We start from the raw sequence: 13,227 nt of genomic DNA on the forward strand, positions 1-13,227 counted from the left end.
ATGCAAGATCTGGGAGGGCTAGAACGCAAATAACCGAGCCCACGACCACAAAAAGGATCGTCTCCTTCCTGGCGTCGCTATTGCTTCGCTTTCATAAAAGCCATAACTCGCCTCCGCCATTGCTCCCTCTCCCTCCCTTTTATAACCTTCCTCTTCCGCCGCGTGCCCGGTTCCGCCGCCACGGCCACAATCCATGGCCTCGCGAAACCCTATCCCCGCCTCCCTCTCCACCCCGCTCCTCTCCGACTCCATCACGCCCTCCCGCGTCGCCAACGGCCACGCGAACCACCACCACGAGGCCGCCGCGTCGGTATGCGAGGGAGGAGACCCCTTCGCGTTCCTCTCGGAGGATCGGCCGCCGCAGCCGCGGGAGGCGTCCCCCGCCGACCCGTTCCGCAACGGGACGCCGTCGTGGGGCGACGCGTACGGGTGGGCCAGGACGCTGCTGCTCTTGCCGGTCGCGGTGGCGCGGCTGGTGCTGTTCGGGCTGGCCATCGCGATCGGGTACGCCGCCACGTGGGTGGCGCTGCGCGGGTGGACCGACTCGAGGGAGCGGCCGAGGGAGGGCGCCGGCCCCATGCCGGCCTGGCGCCGCCGGCTCATGTGGGTCACGCGGATCTCCGCGCGCTTCATCCTCTTCTCTTTCGGGTTAGTGCCTGCTCTGCTTACTACGTACATCAGTAAACGCGCAATTAGCTCTGCCCCGAATCGGGTTTCGATCTGATCTGGAACATTTGACGAATCGATTAGCTTCTGGGAAGTCTCGATTTGATTTTAGATGATTAGATTTGGGTTGCGAGAAGAGGAATGCGAAAGCTGCGGATGTATGGCGCGATCGGGAGATGTTTGATTGGTTTGCTGAATTTGGGGGATTTGTTGCACGTGTGGTGTGGGCGACCGTGGCAATCGCTGATTTGTTTGGTGGGGACGACGCCGACGCTGTATCAGTTTGGAGGGTGAAGGACCGTGTGCGTGACGCTGTTTGTCATGACCTGCACTTAATGAGGCTGGGAAGGGGCTGGCAGGAAAAAAGAGGCGTGGCAGGGTATTGCAATTCACATCCGAAACTGATTTCTGTACGGTGCTTCTGGTTTGCTTCCCACGGAATTTAGATCGGAACATGCTGGTTAATTTGGGGCAGGAATCAGGTGGTCCTTAGTGTGTGCATGGTTCAGTTAAGGATGATATCCACATGCAGGAAGTTAACAAATTCGCCTAGTCCCTAATTCTGTTTGTGGGACGTACGCTTTATGTTACTGGCAATCAGTTGGCAATCTCTCAGTTGGACATTCTGGATAGTAATTGATATTTTCAAAACAATGTCAAAGAAAATGCAAAAATTGTTATGTGCAGGTGGTGTCTGGTGATGCAGCAGACAGATACCTTGCTTATTGAGCTTCCCTGAAAAGTTTGCCCATGAAATAAAGTGAAAAACCAACTGACTTAATATTTTCGTTCTTGTAGTAATATATTGATTTACACAGTAATACAAGAATTACATGCATTCTGTTAAAGACTTCACGGCATGAAAAATGCTCACTAACGAGTCCCAAGCTTCATCCTGCTGCCCTGTTTTTTGTATTGTCTGATCATTCAGTAAATGTATTTCGTTTTCCACCATAGTTTTCCTTTTGGAATACTGACTACCACATAGTTATAACTGGCATAGAATTCGAAATGAAAATTTATTTGTACAATAGTTTCTACTGCTTATTTCTACCTACTTGATTGCTGGTTTTGACTTTGTACTGTTTATCATATTTTCTCGTCTTGCGATTGTACTGAGTACCGTCTGATCTTTGTTGGCCAATCGTTTCCACTGTCAGGTATCATTGGATCAGAAAGAAAGGAAAGCCTGCGGCTAGGGAACTTGCACCTATAGTTGTTTCCAATCATGTATCGTACATAGATCCCATATTCTTCTTCTATGAATTGTTCCCCACCATTGTTTCTTCGGATTCCCATGATGCCATACCATTTGTTGGGACAATCATAAGAGCAATGCAGGTCCGTATGTGCCTTTCTATTCTCCTCTTAAAGCATCTCAATGTGTAATTTTCTTCATGTGTCAAACTTTTTGACAACGTGTTCGTATCTTACAGGTTATATATGTTGATAGATTCTCTCAAGCTTCAAGGAAGGCAGCTGTGAATGAAATAAAGGTTAGATTGGTTCCCATCAGCCTCAGCCCCATGGCTGCTCTGCATTATTTATCAAATTGTGTATGTGATCTTTTAGATATAGTTGGCGGGTTTTTTTCTCTTTCTTGGTGTTAAACATGGTTTTATTTGGTAAAAATGAACATATCACATGCATGTTCTCCTGTTAATTTCTCTTGGTTATAGTTCTTAGGATTCAAATTACTATACATGACTGTTGACACAGTAGATTTATGTATATGAAAACCATAAGAGGTGCTTCAAATCGCCAGTTTGCAGCTTGTTTTTACTGTCATCTAGAATGCACGTTGTAATTTATTCTAAAAGTTAATTCCATGCAACTCCTGTAAAATAATGCAAACAGCGAGATTGTCTATTAGTTATTTTGTTCATATGGTACATTTTAGGATGTGCTTTCAGAGAAAGGCGGCTGGCAATAGCTTTCCGCGAGTCCTGTTGTTTCCTGAAGGCACCACAACAAACGGGAGATTTCTGATTTCATTCCAACATGGAGCATTCATACCTGGCTACCCTGTTCAACCTGTTGTTGTTCGTTATCCACATGTGCACTTTGACCAGTCATGGCAAGTTTTCGCTACAGAAATACATTATTCTTATGTTGCCTCAGTGCTATTCTATTTGATTAACCCTTGTTGTGTTTCAGGGGAAATATATCACTAGGGAAGCTCATGTTCAAGATGTTCACCCAGTTTCACAATTTCATGGAGGTATGCGCTTTCTTGTTCAGCTCACCCTAGCAATGTGTGTCATGTCTATATGGGGCAACTCCATGCACACTCAGCCTAATATCAATATTATATTTTACAGGTAGAGTACCTCCCTATTGTTTACCCGCCTGAGATCAAGCAAGAGAACGCCCTTCATTTTGCAGAGAATGTAACTATATGCAACTCAAATGAATTTTTCATTCAGCATCATGTGGTTTCTGCCCTCTAATGATAGTAATATTTTGATTTTACAGACCAGCTATGCTATGGCACATGCCCTTAATGTTTTACCGACGTCTTATTCATATGCTGACTCAATGATTATGGCAAGAGCAGTAGAAGCTGGAAAGGTAAGAAGGCCAGATATAGCACGGTCAAAATTCTGAAATCTTAACTCATGTATCAGCTTTGACCTGTCATCGCAAATTTCAAATGTCATTACTCGAGACATGCCTGCCTTCAGTCGTAAGAATTGGAGTCTAATTAGTGAATCTTTTGTTCCCAGGAGAATTGCTCAAATTATATGGTGGAAATGGCTTGGGTAAAAGAAGTAAGTCTTTCCTAAATTTCACCACATGTCATTGTAGAATGTGATGAACAAGCCGTCAAAAAAATTAAAGGAGCTGATAAAATTATGCTACCATTGAACAAACGTTGTGGTACAGCCCTGCTTTATGCATGATTTCCTATGCATTTAGACGGCATAGATCTCTTACTTTGCTATAAAGATGAGGAATAATTGTGATTTAAATTTTCATGCTCCATGTAGCATTACAGCAATTTGGTATCTGATTTTGTATATCTATTTTCAGGCTTATGGCGTCAGCACAACAGAAGCAATGGAACTCTTGGAGCACTTTTTGGCTATGAATCCGGACAGCAAGTAAGTCCTTCCCTTAACTGACAGCTACTGTTGGTCATTAAGGATAGTTTAAAGGATGCAAAGCTGCTTTTGTTCTCGCTTATGAGTATGTGCCTGGCTATTCTATTATTCCACAATTTTGTGATATGTAACATCAATCAATCCATGCAGTGCGCGTGTTAAAGCACGAGATTTTTGGGCTCTTTTTGGTCTAGACTGCAGTCCTCTATGCAAGAAGGTACTAATTTTTCCTCCCGCAAATGCCTTCTAGCTTACTTAAATTTTTGCCATCAAACTTACTTGGAACTTCCCTCTTTGCTGAACTGACGTATCTGTTTCAGATATTTCACTACTTCGATTTCGAAAATAAAGAGTCCATCACATTCCGTCAGGTACATACTTGAATGTGATCGATCTCATATCTGCCTTCTGGTTCTACATAGATGATTTTTCTTTTAATCGTGTCTTGATTTATGTTCGTCTATTATCTGATCTACAGTTTCTGATCGGGTGTGCGCACCTCAGAAAGCAGCCCTTGTTTGAGGGTGCGTGTTTAACCGCGTTCGAGAAGTGCAAGGACCCTGAAACATCTACCATCTCCCCGGTGCAGCTAGCCGATGCACTCCGGTCGAGCATTCTTCCGCCAGCAGATATCGCGGTAAAGTTTTCTGCCTTCAGGTTCCTTTGTATTCCTATTGACATCTTTGCGCGGACTTGACTCACCCCCGGCTCTGATTTCAGATGCCGAAGCTGTTCCAGACGTTTGATGCTGACGATAAAATCAGCAAGGACGATTTCATAGCATGCCTTGCTAGGTTCCCTTTCTTGATCGCTCTCTTTGCCGCCCGGATCAACGGGGAAGTTTACATCGAGATAGTATGATGATTTATGGAGCATGGAGTTGTAAATGCCCCCTCGGTTTATTTAGGGGACGAATGCGACACTCCACAACCCATTTTATCGAGACATACAAAACCCAGCCTGCGAACTGGCTAACCAGTACTGTGCGGCAATTTTGTTGCTTTTCTTTTGATGGGTTTTTATATAGATAGTAGGAATGATGGGAGTCGGGACACTGGGTCCTGCATGTATTACAAAACAAAACAGGATGTGCACATAGGAAGCCTGTAAACCTTCTCCCATGTAACGGAAATATTATCAGTAGAGAATGGAAGTACTCGAAATGCAAGCAACTTTTGCGTCTATTTGTCTTGCCACTTTTTTAACTTTATGGCTGAGATCTAAACCTGAATGATCAAACGAGAGTGCGCCCATGCAGTGGAGTAGTAATTAGACGGAGTCAATCAATCACATGACATGTCAGAGCCTCAGAGGGTTGTCAATCGACAAGGTCTGTTTATATGTTTGCTGAGAGGTTATTTACACCAGGGAAAGAAAACAAAGAAGACAAATGAAGAGGGGAAATCAGCTTTATGCCGCGCCGTTGCACGAGACAAGAAGTTCTTTTTTATACAGTATATATATGGTGCTTCTTGTCTGTTCCTTTTTTCTGTTCCCGGGATATCTTTACATCACAATGCACTTGTCTTTCTTCGACTCGCTTCTTGCCGGTGGTGGGGCACTCGTCCTTTGCTGGAGAATTGAAACCACAAGTGATTCAGACAAGTGTTCTCGTGCAGAATGAAGCAATACGCATGATAATTATTATTACACAGGGTATAGCAATGTGTGAAGTAGCCGAAGGCCAAGATATGCCTGATTATTAGTGATTGATACAGGAGGTGAAAACAACAGGAATGAGGTAAACTTCACAGTACGATCTATATAGATGACAATGCATCCCCAGCGGATGCTAATGTTGATGGAAGTAAAGGCTGTGTTCTACAGATTAGTTTGTTGGGTTCACATGTAAACTACTGTACTACCTTACACAGAGCATGTGATTTTAACATTCTAACAGCAAGGTTTGACCCTAAAAGACCAATTGAGAACAAATGTGACTTGAGCAAAGTACTTAGTTTTCAGGATTCGTAAGCAGGGAAACAATGTGACCCAGGATTATGGTCAGTGATGGCGGTTTTACCAATTGGTTTGCTTGGGTCACTAATGACCTGTCGAATTGCTTGAATTTTGATTGCTTCTATTCTCTAGAGATGCACTTCATGTGTGCCCCTAGGTACCTTCATGGGCAGCAGAGGCTACATCCCTAACTGTGGGTCGGATCATATTTCACTCCTCTAAAATGCCAGTCCTAATACAAAACACACTTGTTGCACAGGCTGGCTCAGTGCCACACATGTTTAACCTTATATACCAGGAAGCCCACCAAGGCAGAGGGTAAAGTAATTTGCCATCCCTAACTATGGGTTGGATCATATTTCACTCATCTAAAATGCCAGTCCTAATACAAAACACACGTGTTGCGCAGGCTGGCTGTTTAACCTTATATACCAGGATGCCCACCAAGGCACACATGCTTAATCTCATCTACCAGTGTGAACTATGGAATGGCATACACCATATGAACTGAATCTAACCGTTGTAACAGGCCATGGTAATCAGATGTTCACTGGTGGTACTGAATAGAGATTTGCTACACTAGCATAGTCCTTCAAAGCCAAAGGAAACATACCCTTGGACCAACAACAAGGGCTGGCCGGCCTGCGCCATATGATTGATTGGATGTCTGCTGCGTCTGTTGCTGCTGCTGTTGTTGCTGTGACTGCTGCTGTGGTGGAGGCTGCTGTCGTTGAGGTTGCCGTTCAAACTCCTGTTGTTGAAGTGCTATAGCTAGCTCTAGATCAGAGCTGCCAGCATAAAAGAAAACCAAGTGCACAAGTTAGGCCTTTGGTACATGTGCAGAAAGAAGTACACGAGATGATTAAAATATCAAGGATTGGCTAGAGCAAATGTGGAATAATCGTATCATAATTCTTTTACTGTACTTCGCCTGCTTCTGTGCAATTCCCTTGGTCATGCAGTAATGCACATATTGTTAGTCAAGCAAATGCATGTTAACTTAGTAATAACATGTTAACCCAGACCACATACTACCTCCGTTCGATAATTCTTGTCTCAAATTTGCCTAAAAATGGATGTATCTATTCCTAAAAAGCGTCTAGATACATGTAATATTTCGACAAGAATTATGGAACGGAGGGAGTAGTTGCTACAACCATCTGTTTAAATCAGAAACTTCATCATACTGTACTGATCATGCATTCACTAAAAATATACTTGGCTGCAGTTTAAGTAACCAGATGCCTGTAGATTACTTTAACATGTTAACTGCATGTCATGTAGCTAGCACAACAGCACATTAAGCAGGCACATACTCCCCATACACCACACCTATGCATTCATCATTCAGGTAAGAACCAAATGAGAAGTCAAGTACGAACTTCAAGATCCTAACTAGGCACAGAACTAATTGTAGGAAATAGCCATGACACTTGGTTCACAACAAACTGGCATGCAATAAGCCAACCATCTAAAGGCTACAACAAGCAGATCATAGCCAAGAATTACAGAAGTCATAACTAAAACAGCAGAGTGGTAGAATACTCTAGCTTCAACTAACATCACAGTATCAGAGTTTAGCTGCACAATATAAGACCATACAAGTATTCACATGGCTGGAAAGGTTAAAATGTTGCACAGCAGTGATTTTAGCACAACCTGCAAACAGATTAATATAACACTTGGTAAAAGAGGAGGAAGGGCATACTTTCCAGATGAGTTTGGCAGAGTGGAATTGTCAAATTGAGAAAGATAGTCCTGATGACAGAATACAAACAGAATTAGTCTTACTCTTACAGAACCAGTGACAATAGTAACAGTCTATTAATATTGCACATACAGCAGTAGTCGTCATGGCTTGCTGTTCATTCCAGGAATCATTTCTGGGAGTTTCAGCCTTAAATGGTGTGAAGTTACTAGTGAGAAAAACACCATCTCCATTCACCTGACAATTGTCAATTGGGAACAAAATAAATCAGAAACTTCCATTGCAAGTGAAATCAAAAGGTGGTGGAGAGGGCTATTAGCCCATTTACATACCTCATCCAACTTTTGCCATACCAAATCAATTTGGCTGAAAAAACCCTGATCAGTTGCTAAGAGATATAGACTTCCATTGTACTGCAGAAAAAGTGAAATAAATAAAACAGCTATTAATAGCTTATTAAAGCAATAAAATAAAGTGATTTAACTGATTATCATACCTTGAACATAGTATTGAAGTGGTTATTACGGAAGAAAACACATAGCTCTCTTTCCTTAAGACCCTCTTGTAGACAGAACAAACTGTAATGTAGAAAATTTGGCCACATATTAATAACTGATATGAACGAGAAAAATACATGTGCTTAAACCTATTGATCAAATCTGTACCCATAGACAGTCAGCTGGTTAGCTGTGTTCTGTAGAAAATTATCAATCAGGTCCCCTGCGAACACATAAACCGAGTGTAAAGCTAAATATTGTTCATAAATATTCATGAACTACACATGTGCAGCAGGGAAAAGACTAACATTGATGGTCCGCAGCCCCATTTTCCAAGCATTCACTACTTTCCCCAGTCTTGTCATTGTCAGCCTGTTCAGCAAGAACCACCTCACCCTCATACACCGGCTCTTGATTTTGATATGCCATGTTTGCAGAGCCAAGTATGTGTTCTTCTCCTTGATAGATTGGCTCACTTCCCTGAATACTTGAAGAGACAAGCTCAGGAGCATCTAAAGAATCAATTTTCTCATCCAACTCTGGTCTAGCAGAACTAGTAGTAGTTTGACTAGTTACAGTTGCTGAGTCACAGCTGGTCTCAGCACTAGTAGCCTGGGGTTCATGAATTTGCATAGCAGAATGCTCTTTGCAGGTCTCTTTATTAGCTTCAGCAAGATCAGGGCAGGTTTCTTTATTAGCTTCACTGAGATCAGAAGCAGGAGCAGCAGGTTGGTCATCGGTAACAAAAGAGTCACGAGGAGGGCAAGCAAGAGAAGATTCTGAAGATAGAACAGGTATATCAGAGTGCTCTGCTAACATATCTCTTTTCCCGTCATCCTCTATTTCTTTAGACACCGAAGCTTGTTTGGATTCTGAAGACTCAAATTTGCTAACATTAGCAACAGAATTTGCATTCTGTAATATAGGACCATGAATCAAAGCATGGCTGCCATGTTCCTCCTTATTTGCCAGTCCTACCACCTCAGGTGCCTCTAATCCAAAGCTCTCACTATGTGTTGTTTCCTCCATATTGGAAGATGAATGATTCTGTGAAGTGCTGAAGGAAACAGATCCATCAACAGCACCCGCACTTTCAGCTTTAGATAGACTGAGGACTCTCCTTAGTTCCTCGTCCTCCTCACGATCGCCTCGTCTTATTTGCAGTTCAGCTGAACCTGCGAGTGTATTTTCATCAAATGACATCTCTCGAGAAACACTAGGTGAAGGAACCCCTAATGCTGCTGCTGTTGCAGCAGCAAAATCAACAGTTTCTTCCGCCATAACATGTTTATCCTCTTCTGTTGGTTTCCCTGACTTAAATTCAGCAAGCCCAGAAGCAAGAGCATTGTATGACTTGGATCCAATGGCCGTAGCAGTGTCAGTATCCTATAAATAGATATGAAACAGTGTTAGCACATAAATGGTGTTATAGGCATGACTAGTAAAGTAATTTTGCATCATTTTTGTAGACAACATTACACATGTTGCACAAGAGTGCATCTAACATTTACAGATGTACATTCAAAAACCACGTTTGTCGTGCATCATAGTTTGTGAAATTGCACGGCACAAGATAAATAAACCTTTCATTAATGAGTTTTAGTCAATAGAAACAACAAAGCTGCCAAACCTATAATAGATGGTTTCTATATCATGTCTGCATGCAAGCATCAACTTTTGCTGAAACAACCCAGGTGACACTAAAATTCACAAATATACAGACACAGGAATAGAAGAGACAGCTCTCTCTGTTGACAGTTTATCTCAAAAGAATAGCTCAAAACCACAATAGAAGGTTTAGGTCACAACCTAACGTCAAATTATGGTACATATCACCAATACAAAGAGACACCAGACATCTAGTACAGCTGAACCACTAATCCAAATATTTACAAGAGTTCACAGGGAAAAAAATATATCACATAAATGGTAGCAAAAGCAGGTCAATTCTCTGTCAAATAGATACAGGGCATGCAGTCGCAAGAAAAATGGCTTCAGGGACTGAATATAAAGTCACACAAACAATAGCAAGAAATATCGCCTACTTCAGAGGAGAAATATGAAGTCATATAAAGCTATAAACAACACCTAGAAAATGTTTCTTCTCAAAGCTCATAAAGAGAGCGGATGTTGTGCCCCTCGTGGACTATCCCCCCCCCCCCCCCCCCCAACACACATTTGACTGAGAGGGATAGAGGAGGCTTGCACTCTAGTAATTAATTGAGTTGTGAATAATTACTGCATGTAGGCAGCAACAAATATTGGTCTACTAGATAGTTATGTAGTGTCTTGCTACTGCATCCACGTCACCCCATAGAGATGGCACCAGGTTAATCGCATTGAGTGTCACAACTCCCTCTAATTAACCAGCTACTATGCGGGAGCACAGGACCAAATTAATGACCAGCCAGGGGACTAACTAGTCCAAATCATAAAGCACTGACATATGGGGAGGCGAGGGTGGTATAGTCCACCAGTGGCACAAACATATTATTAAACTCATAGAACCCAACATTTCAAAGATGAAAAATTCAACTCACTCTATATAGGCATCCGACCACAGCTGAAAAAATCGAGATGCACATGCATAAAAATGCCATCAGAACAAAAAACATTCTACACCCTACATCGATCAGAATTTTATTCATATAAACTTTAATCATTCCCAGATACGCATAATCTGCATCATTCATCCATGTAATAAATGATTAGAAACGTTGACAGCGTAAATAGGATGAAGAAAATAGCTTCAAAGGATGTATATATGTAAGATAGCCTTGCAACATTAATCAAGTCCAGGGACCTAAATATTAATTTCTCAAGTTTCGTGAACCCAAGGTCATGTAATTTTAAATACAATATGACACATTTCACTAAAAAGATATAAGGTTTTATTTATCTTAGGCTGTTGTATGCCATTTAGGTGAGACAGACTATACCTATCTCAGTAAGAACCAAGCAAAACCAAGGTTACTTGTGGGTCATCAAACAACTACTCCCTCCGTTCCATAATTCTTGTCTCAAATTTGCCAAAAAATGGATGTATCTATTCCTAAAAAATGTCTAGGTGCATGTAATATTTCGACAAGAATTATGGAACGGAGGGAGTAATTCAATATACAGTGTTCTGTCATTGTGGCAAATGAACATGTAAACCTAATATGCCATAAGAAGATCGCATACCTGAGGATCCACTATCCATCCGTGGTATAACGGGATATCCAGAAGGTCAAATATGGCGCGCTCTCTGGTGAACTCAAAGTCGTCAACCCTGCAACGTCCACATAAATGCACCTCAGAACAACAAAGTCAATGCCACACGCGCGCGCACGCGCCTGCCTATAAAACCATCGACCGACAATCTGGAAACCTGAAACGCACTTTCTGAACATCACATTCACGTCGATGCCGGTGGTAAGACGCGGGAGAAGGTCTATAGCGTCTGAGATATTGTGCTCCCAGTTACGGACATACTCCTCGTCCTTGCCCTGCAAGTCGCAATCCAACCCCGTTCAGAAATGAACACCATAAATAACCAGAACCTTACTTGGACGAGAGCGGATCAGCTGATCGAACCTGCATACTGCTGTCGGATAGAATGAGGCGGTCAGCTACGAGCGAGAGCAGCTTCGGCTGCGACACCTCGCCAGCATCCGGGTCCAGGTTGATCACATTCTTCAATAGCAACACGTTGCCTACAAAAAAACAAGCGCGCCAAAACCCAGGTGAAACCACTAGCAACCATGACGCCACGCGCGGAATCGAGAAAAAACAGTCGGCCAAAACCGAGCGGGGGACCAGATGAGGGGGACTCTCACAGATGGCGAGGAGCGGGCACGGGCCGTTGTCGTTCTGGTAGACGATGGGGGTGCGGCGGCCGAGGAAGTCAACGGTCCTCGTCTTGTGCATCACCTCAGGGGGCTCGAGGGGCGGTGCGGGCGGCTCGGGATCCACCGCGCCCGGCGGCGGCGCCGGCGGAGGGAGCGGGGGCGGGTCTGTGGACATGGATCTCACCCGCGATCGCCCGGGGGCAGGGCTAGGCCTCGAGTCGCCGGAACCCTAACCTCGAGTCGCCGGAAGCGGAGGAGAAGGGCCGCGCGTGCGTGCGGTGTCGCGGAGCGGATTAGAGGAGAGGAATGGCGAAATCGGGAGAGGAGAATGCGGAAGGGGTACAGTGGGGGCGTGGGAAGAGCAGGCGAGGCGAGGCTAGAGGGAGGGGGTTATGAGCAAAGTTACTACGAGTAGTTTACCAGAGAGGATTTATACGAGTAGTTTACTCGATTTGGTCCCCATACTTTAGCGTAATTAGGATCCTAGTTTTCTGCGGCGCTGTGGGGGACGTTTTCGATTTGAGCCCTACAGATTGCAGTAATTATGTATAAAACATTAGATTTATCAAAGGGCTTGCGAGTTGTAACTAACAAACTAACGACTCTTGTTGCTAACTGCATGTACGGAGTACATTTCTTCCTCCAGAGGTGTATTACAGAGTATTAATAATAAAAAAGGATTAGTATTATGTTTACCCGCAAAAGGAAATTATTACTTGCTCCGATTCTAAATTGTTATCGAAATATTACATGTATTTAGATGTTTTTAAAAAATAAATACATTTATATTTGAACAAATTTGAATCAAAAATTTAGAATCAGAGTGAGTACCAAAGATTATTATAGGAACGGCTCGTTTATCAATCGCCATATGTGATTGGCCGGCGATTGAAGCTTAACGGTTAGCACGAATGTTCAAAAAAGGAAAAGAAACTTAGCAAAAGAAAAACTTAGCATGGAAGTAACGTCACGCGTTTCCTTGAGGCGGTCGCTGGCTGGACGGAGGGACTCGCTGCTGCACGTTGGGCTAGCGCGTGACCCTTTTTGGATTAATAACGGACGACGCTTCTTTCTCGGTTTGGCCGAGCATTAGCCATCCGATGGCCGTGGGGCATCAGATCCAGCCGTCCGAGTGGCGTGCGTGTCAAGCCAAGATCTTGGTTCCATTTTTCTTTTTTAGCCTCTTCTTGACCTGTTTGCTTCGTCGCCTTGTTTACAATGCACGTGCTGCAACAGCTTCTCATCTTTTGCCTAATCACGATTATAGTGTATAATCGATTCTCTTGCTACAGCGTCGCACTTTATCTCGGTCATGTGCGAGAGGATTGCCGTAGAATAACAAATCCCTTGATTTTCAACCGTTTATGCAGCAAATAATCTCATTAGTTAACAGCAAACTTAATTAGGATACACAATCCATCCATGTTTACTGTCGATCTGTCACCATCTTGACAGTTTTTCGG

At 43.2% G+C, this 13,227-nt stretch overlaps 2 protein-coding genes across 2 annotated transcripts; one reads left to right on the forward strand and one right to left on the reverse strand.

The window, feature by feature from the left end:
- The first annotated feature begins 80 nt into the window (after positions 1–80).
- Positions 81–4,942, forward strand: LOC100832624 (lysophospholipid acyltransferase LPEAT2). The gene is made up of 13 exons (XM_003563504.4): positions 81–648; positions 1,827–2,007; positions 2,103–2,162; positions 2,580–2,743; positions 2,824–2,887; positions 2,988–3,056; positions 3,142–3,237; positions 3,393–3,437; positions 3,700–3,770; positions 3,921–3,987; positions 4,091–4,141; positions 4,249–4,407; positions 4,491–4,942. Exons 1-13 carry the CDS (start codon positions 194–196, stop codon positions 4,629–4,631), a joined length of 1,623 nt encoding a protein of 540 aa, XP_003563552.1. The 5' UTR covers positions 81–193; the 3' UTR covers positions 4,632–4,942.
- A 140-nt stretch (positions 4,943–5,082) lies between these two features.
- LOC100832934 (ubiquitin carboxyl-terminal hydrolase MINDY-2) lies at positions 5,083–12,162 on the reverse strand. The gene is made up of 12 exons (XM_003563505.3): positions 11,753–12,162; positions 11,511–11,629; positions 11,316–11,422; positions 11,118–11,205; positions 8,243–9,320; positions 8,103–8,157; positions 7,934–8,015; positions 7,770–7,850; positions 7,570–7,674; positions 7,438–7,487; positions 6,343–6,517; positions 5,083–5,342 (listed from the first exon to the last, which is right to left on the reverse strand). Exons 1-12 carry the CDS (start codon positions 11,937–11,939, stop codon positions 5,277–5,279), a joined length of 2,193 nt encoding a protein of 730 aa, XP_003563553.1. The 5' UTR covers positions 11,940–12,162; the 3' UTR covers positions 5,083–5,276.
- Between the last annotated feature and the right edge of the window lie 1,065 nt (positions 12,163–13,227).

This window comes from Brachypodium distachyon, chromosome 1 (assembly GCF_000005505.3).
Source record: "Brachypodium distachyon strain Bd21 chromosome 1, Brachypodium_distachyon_v3.0, whole genome shotgun sequence".
Classification (NCBI taxonomy): Eukaryota; Viridiplantae; Streptophyta; class Magnoliopsida; order Poales; family Poaceae; genus Brachypodium; species Brachypodium distachyon.

Coding starts and splice junctions, on each gene's coding strand:
- LOC100832624 (XM_003563504.4), top strand. CDS start 194: ATGGCCTCGCGAAACCCTATCCCCGCCTCCCTCTCCACCCCGCTCCTC. Junction 2,008..2,102: donor CAATCATAAGAGCAATGCAG/GTCCGTATGTGC, acceptor CGTATCTTACAG/GTTATATATGTTGATAGATT. Junction 2,744..2,823: donor GTGCACTTTGACCAGTCATG/GCAAGTTTTCGC, acceptor GTTGTGTTTCAG/GGGAAATATATCACTAGGGA.
- LOC100832934 (XM_003563505.3), bottom strand. CDS start 11,939: ATGTCCACAGACCCGCCCCCGCTCCCTCCGCCGGCGCCGCCGCCGGGC. Junction 7,488..7,569: donor AAGCCATGACGACTACTGCT/GTATGTGCAATA, acceptor TTCTGTCATCAG/GACTATCTTTCTCAATTTGA. Junction 5,343..6,342: donor CCCTTGTTGTTGGTCCAAGG/GTATGTTTCCTT, acceptor TCAATTCTCCAG/CAAAGGACGAGTGCCCCACC.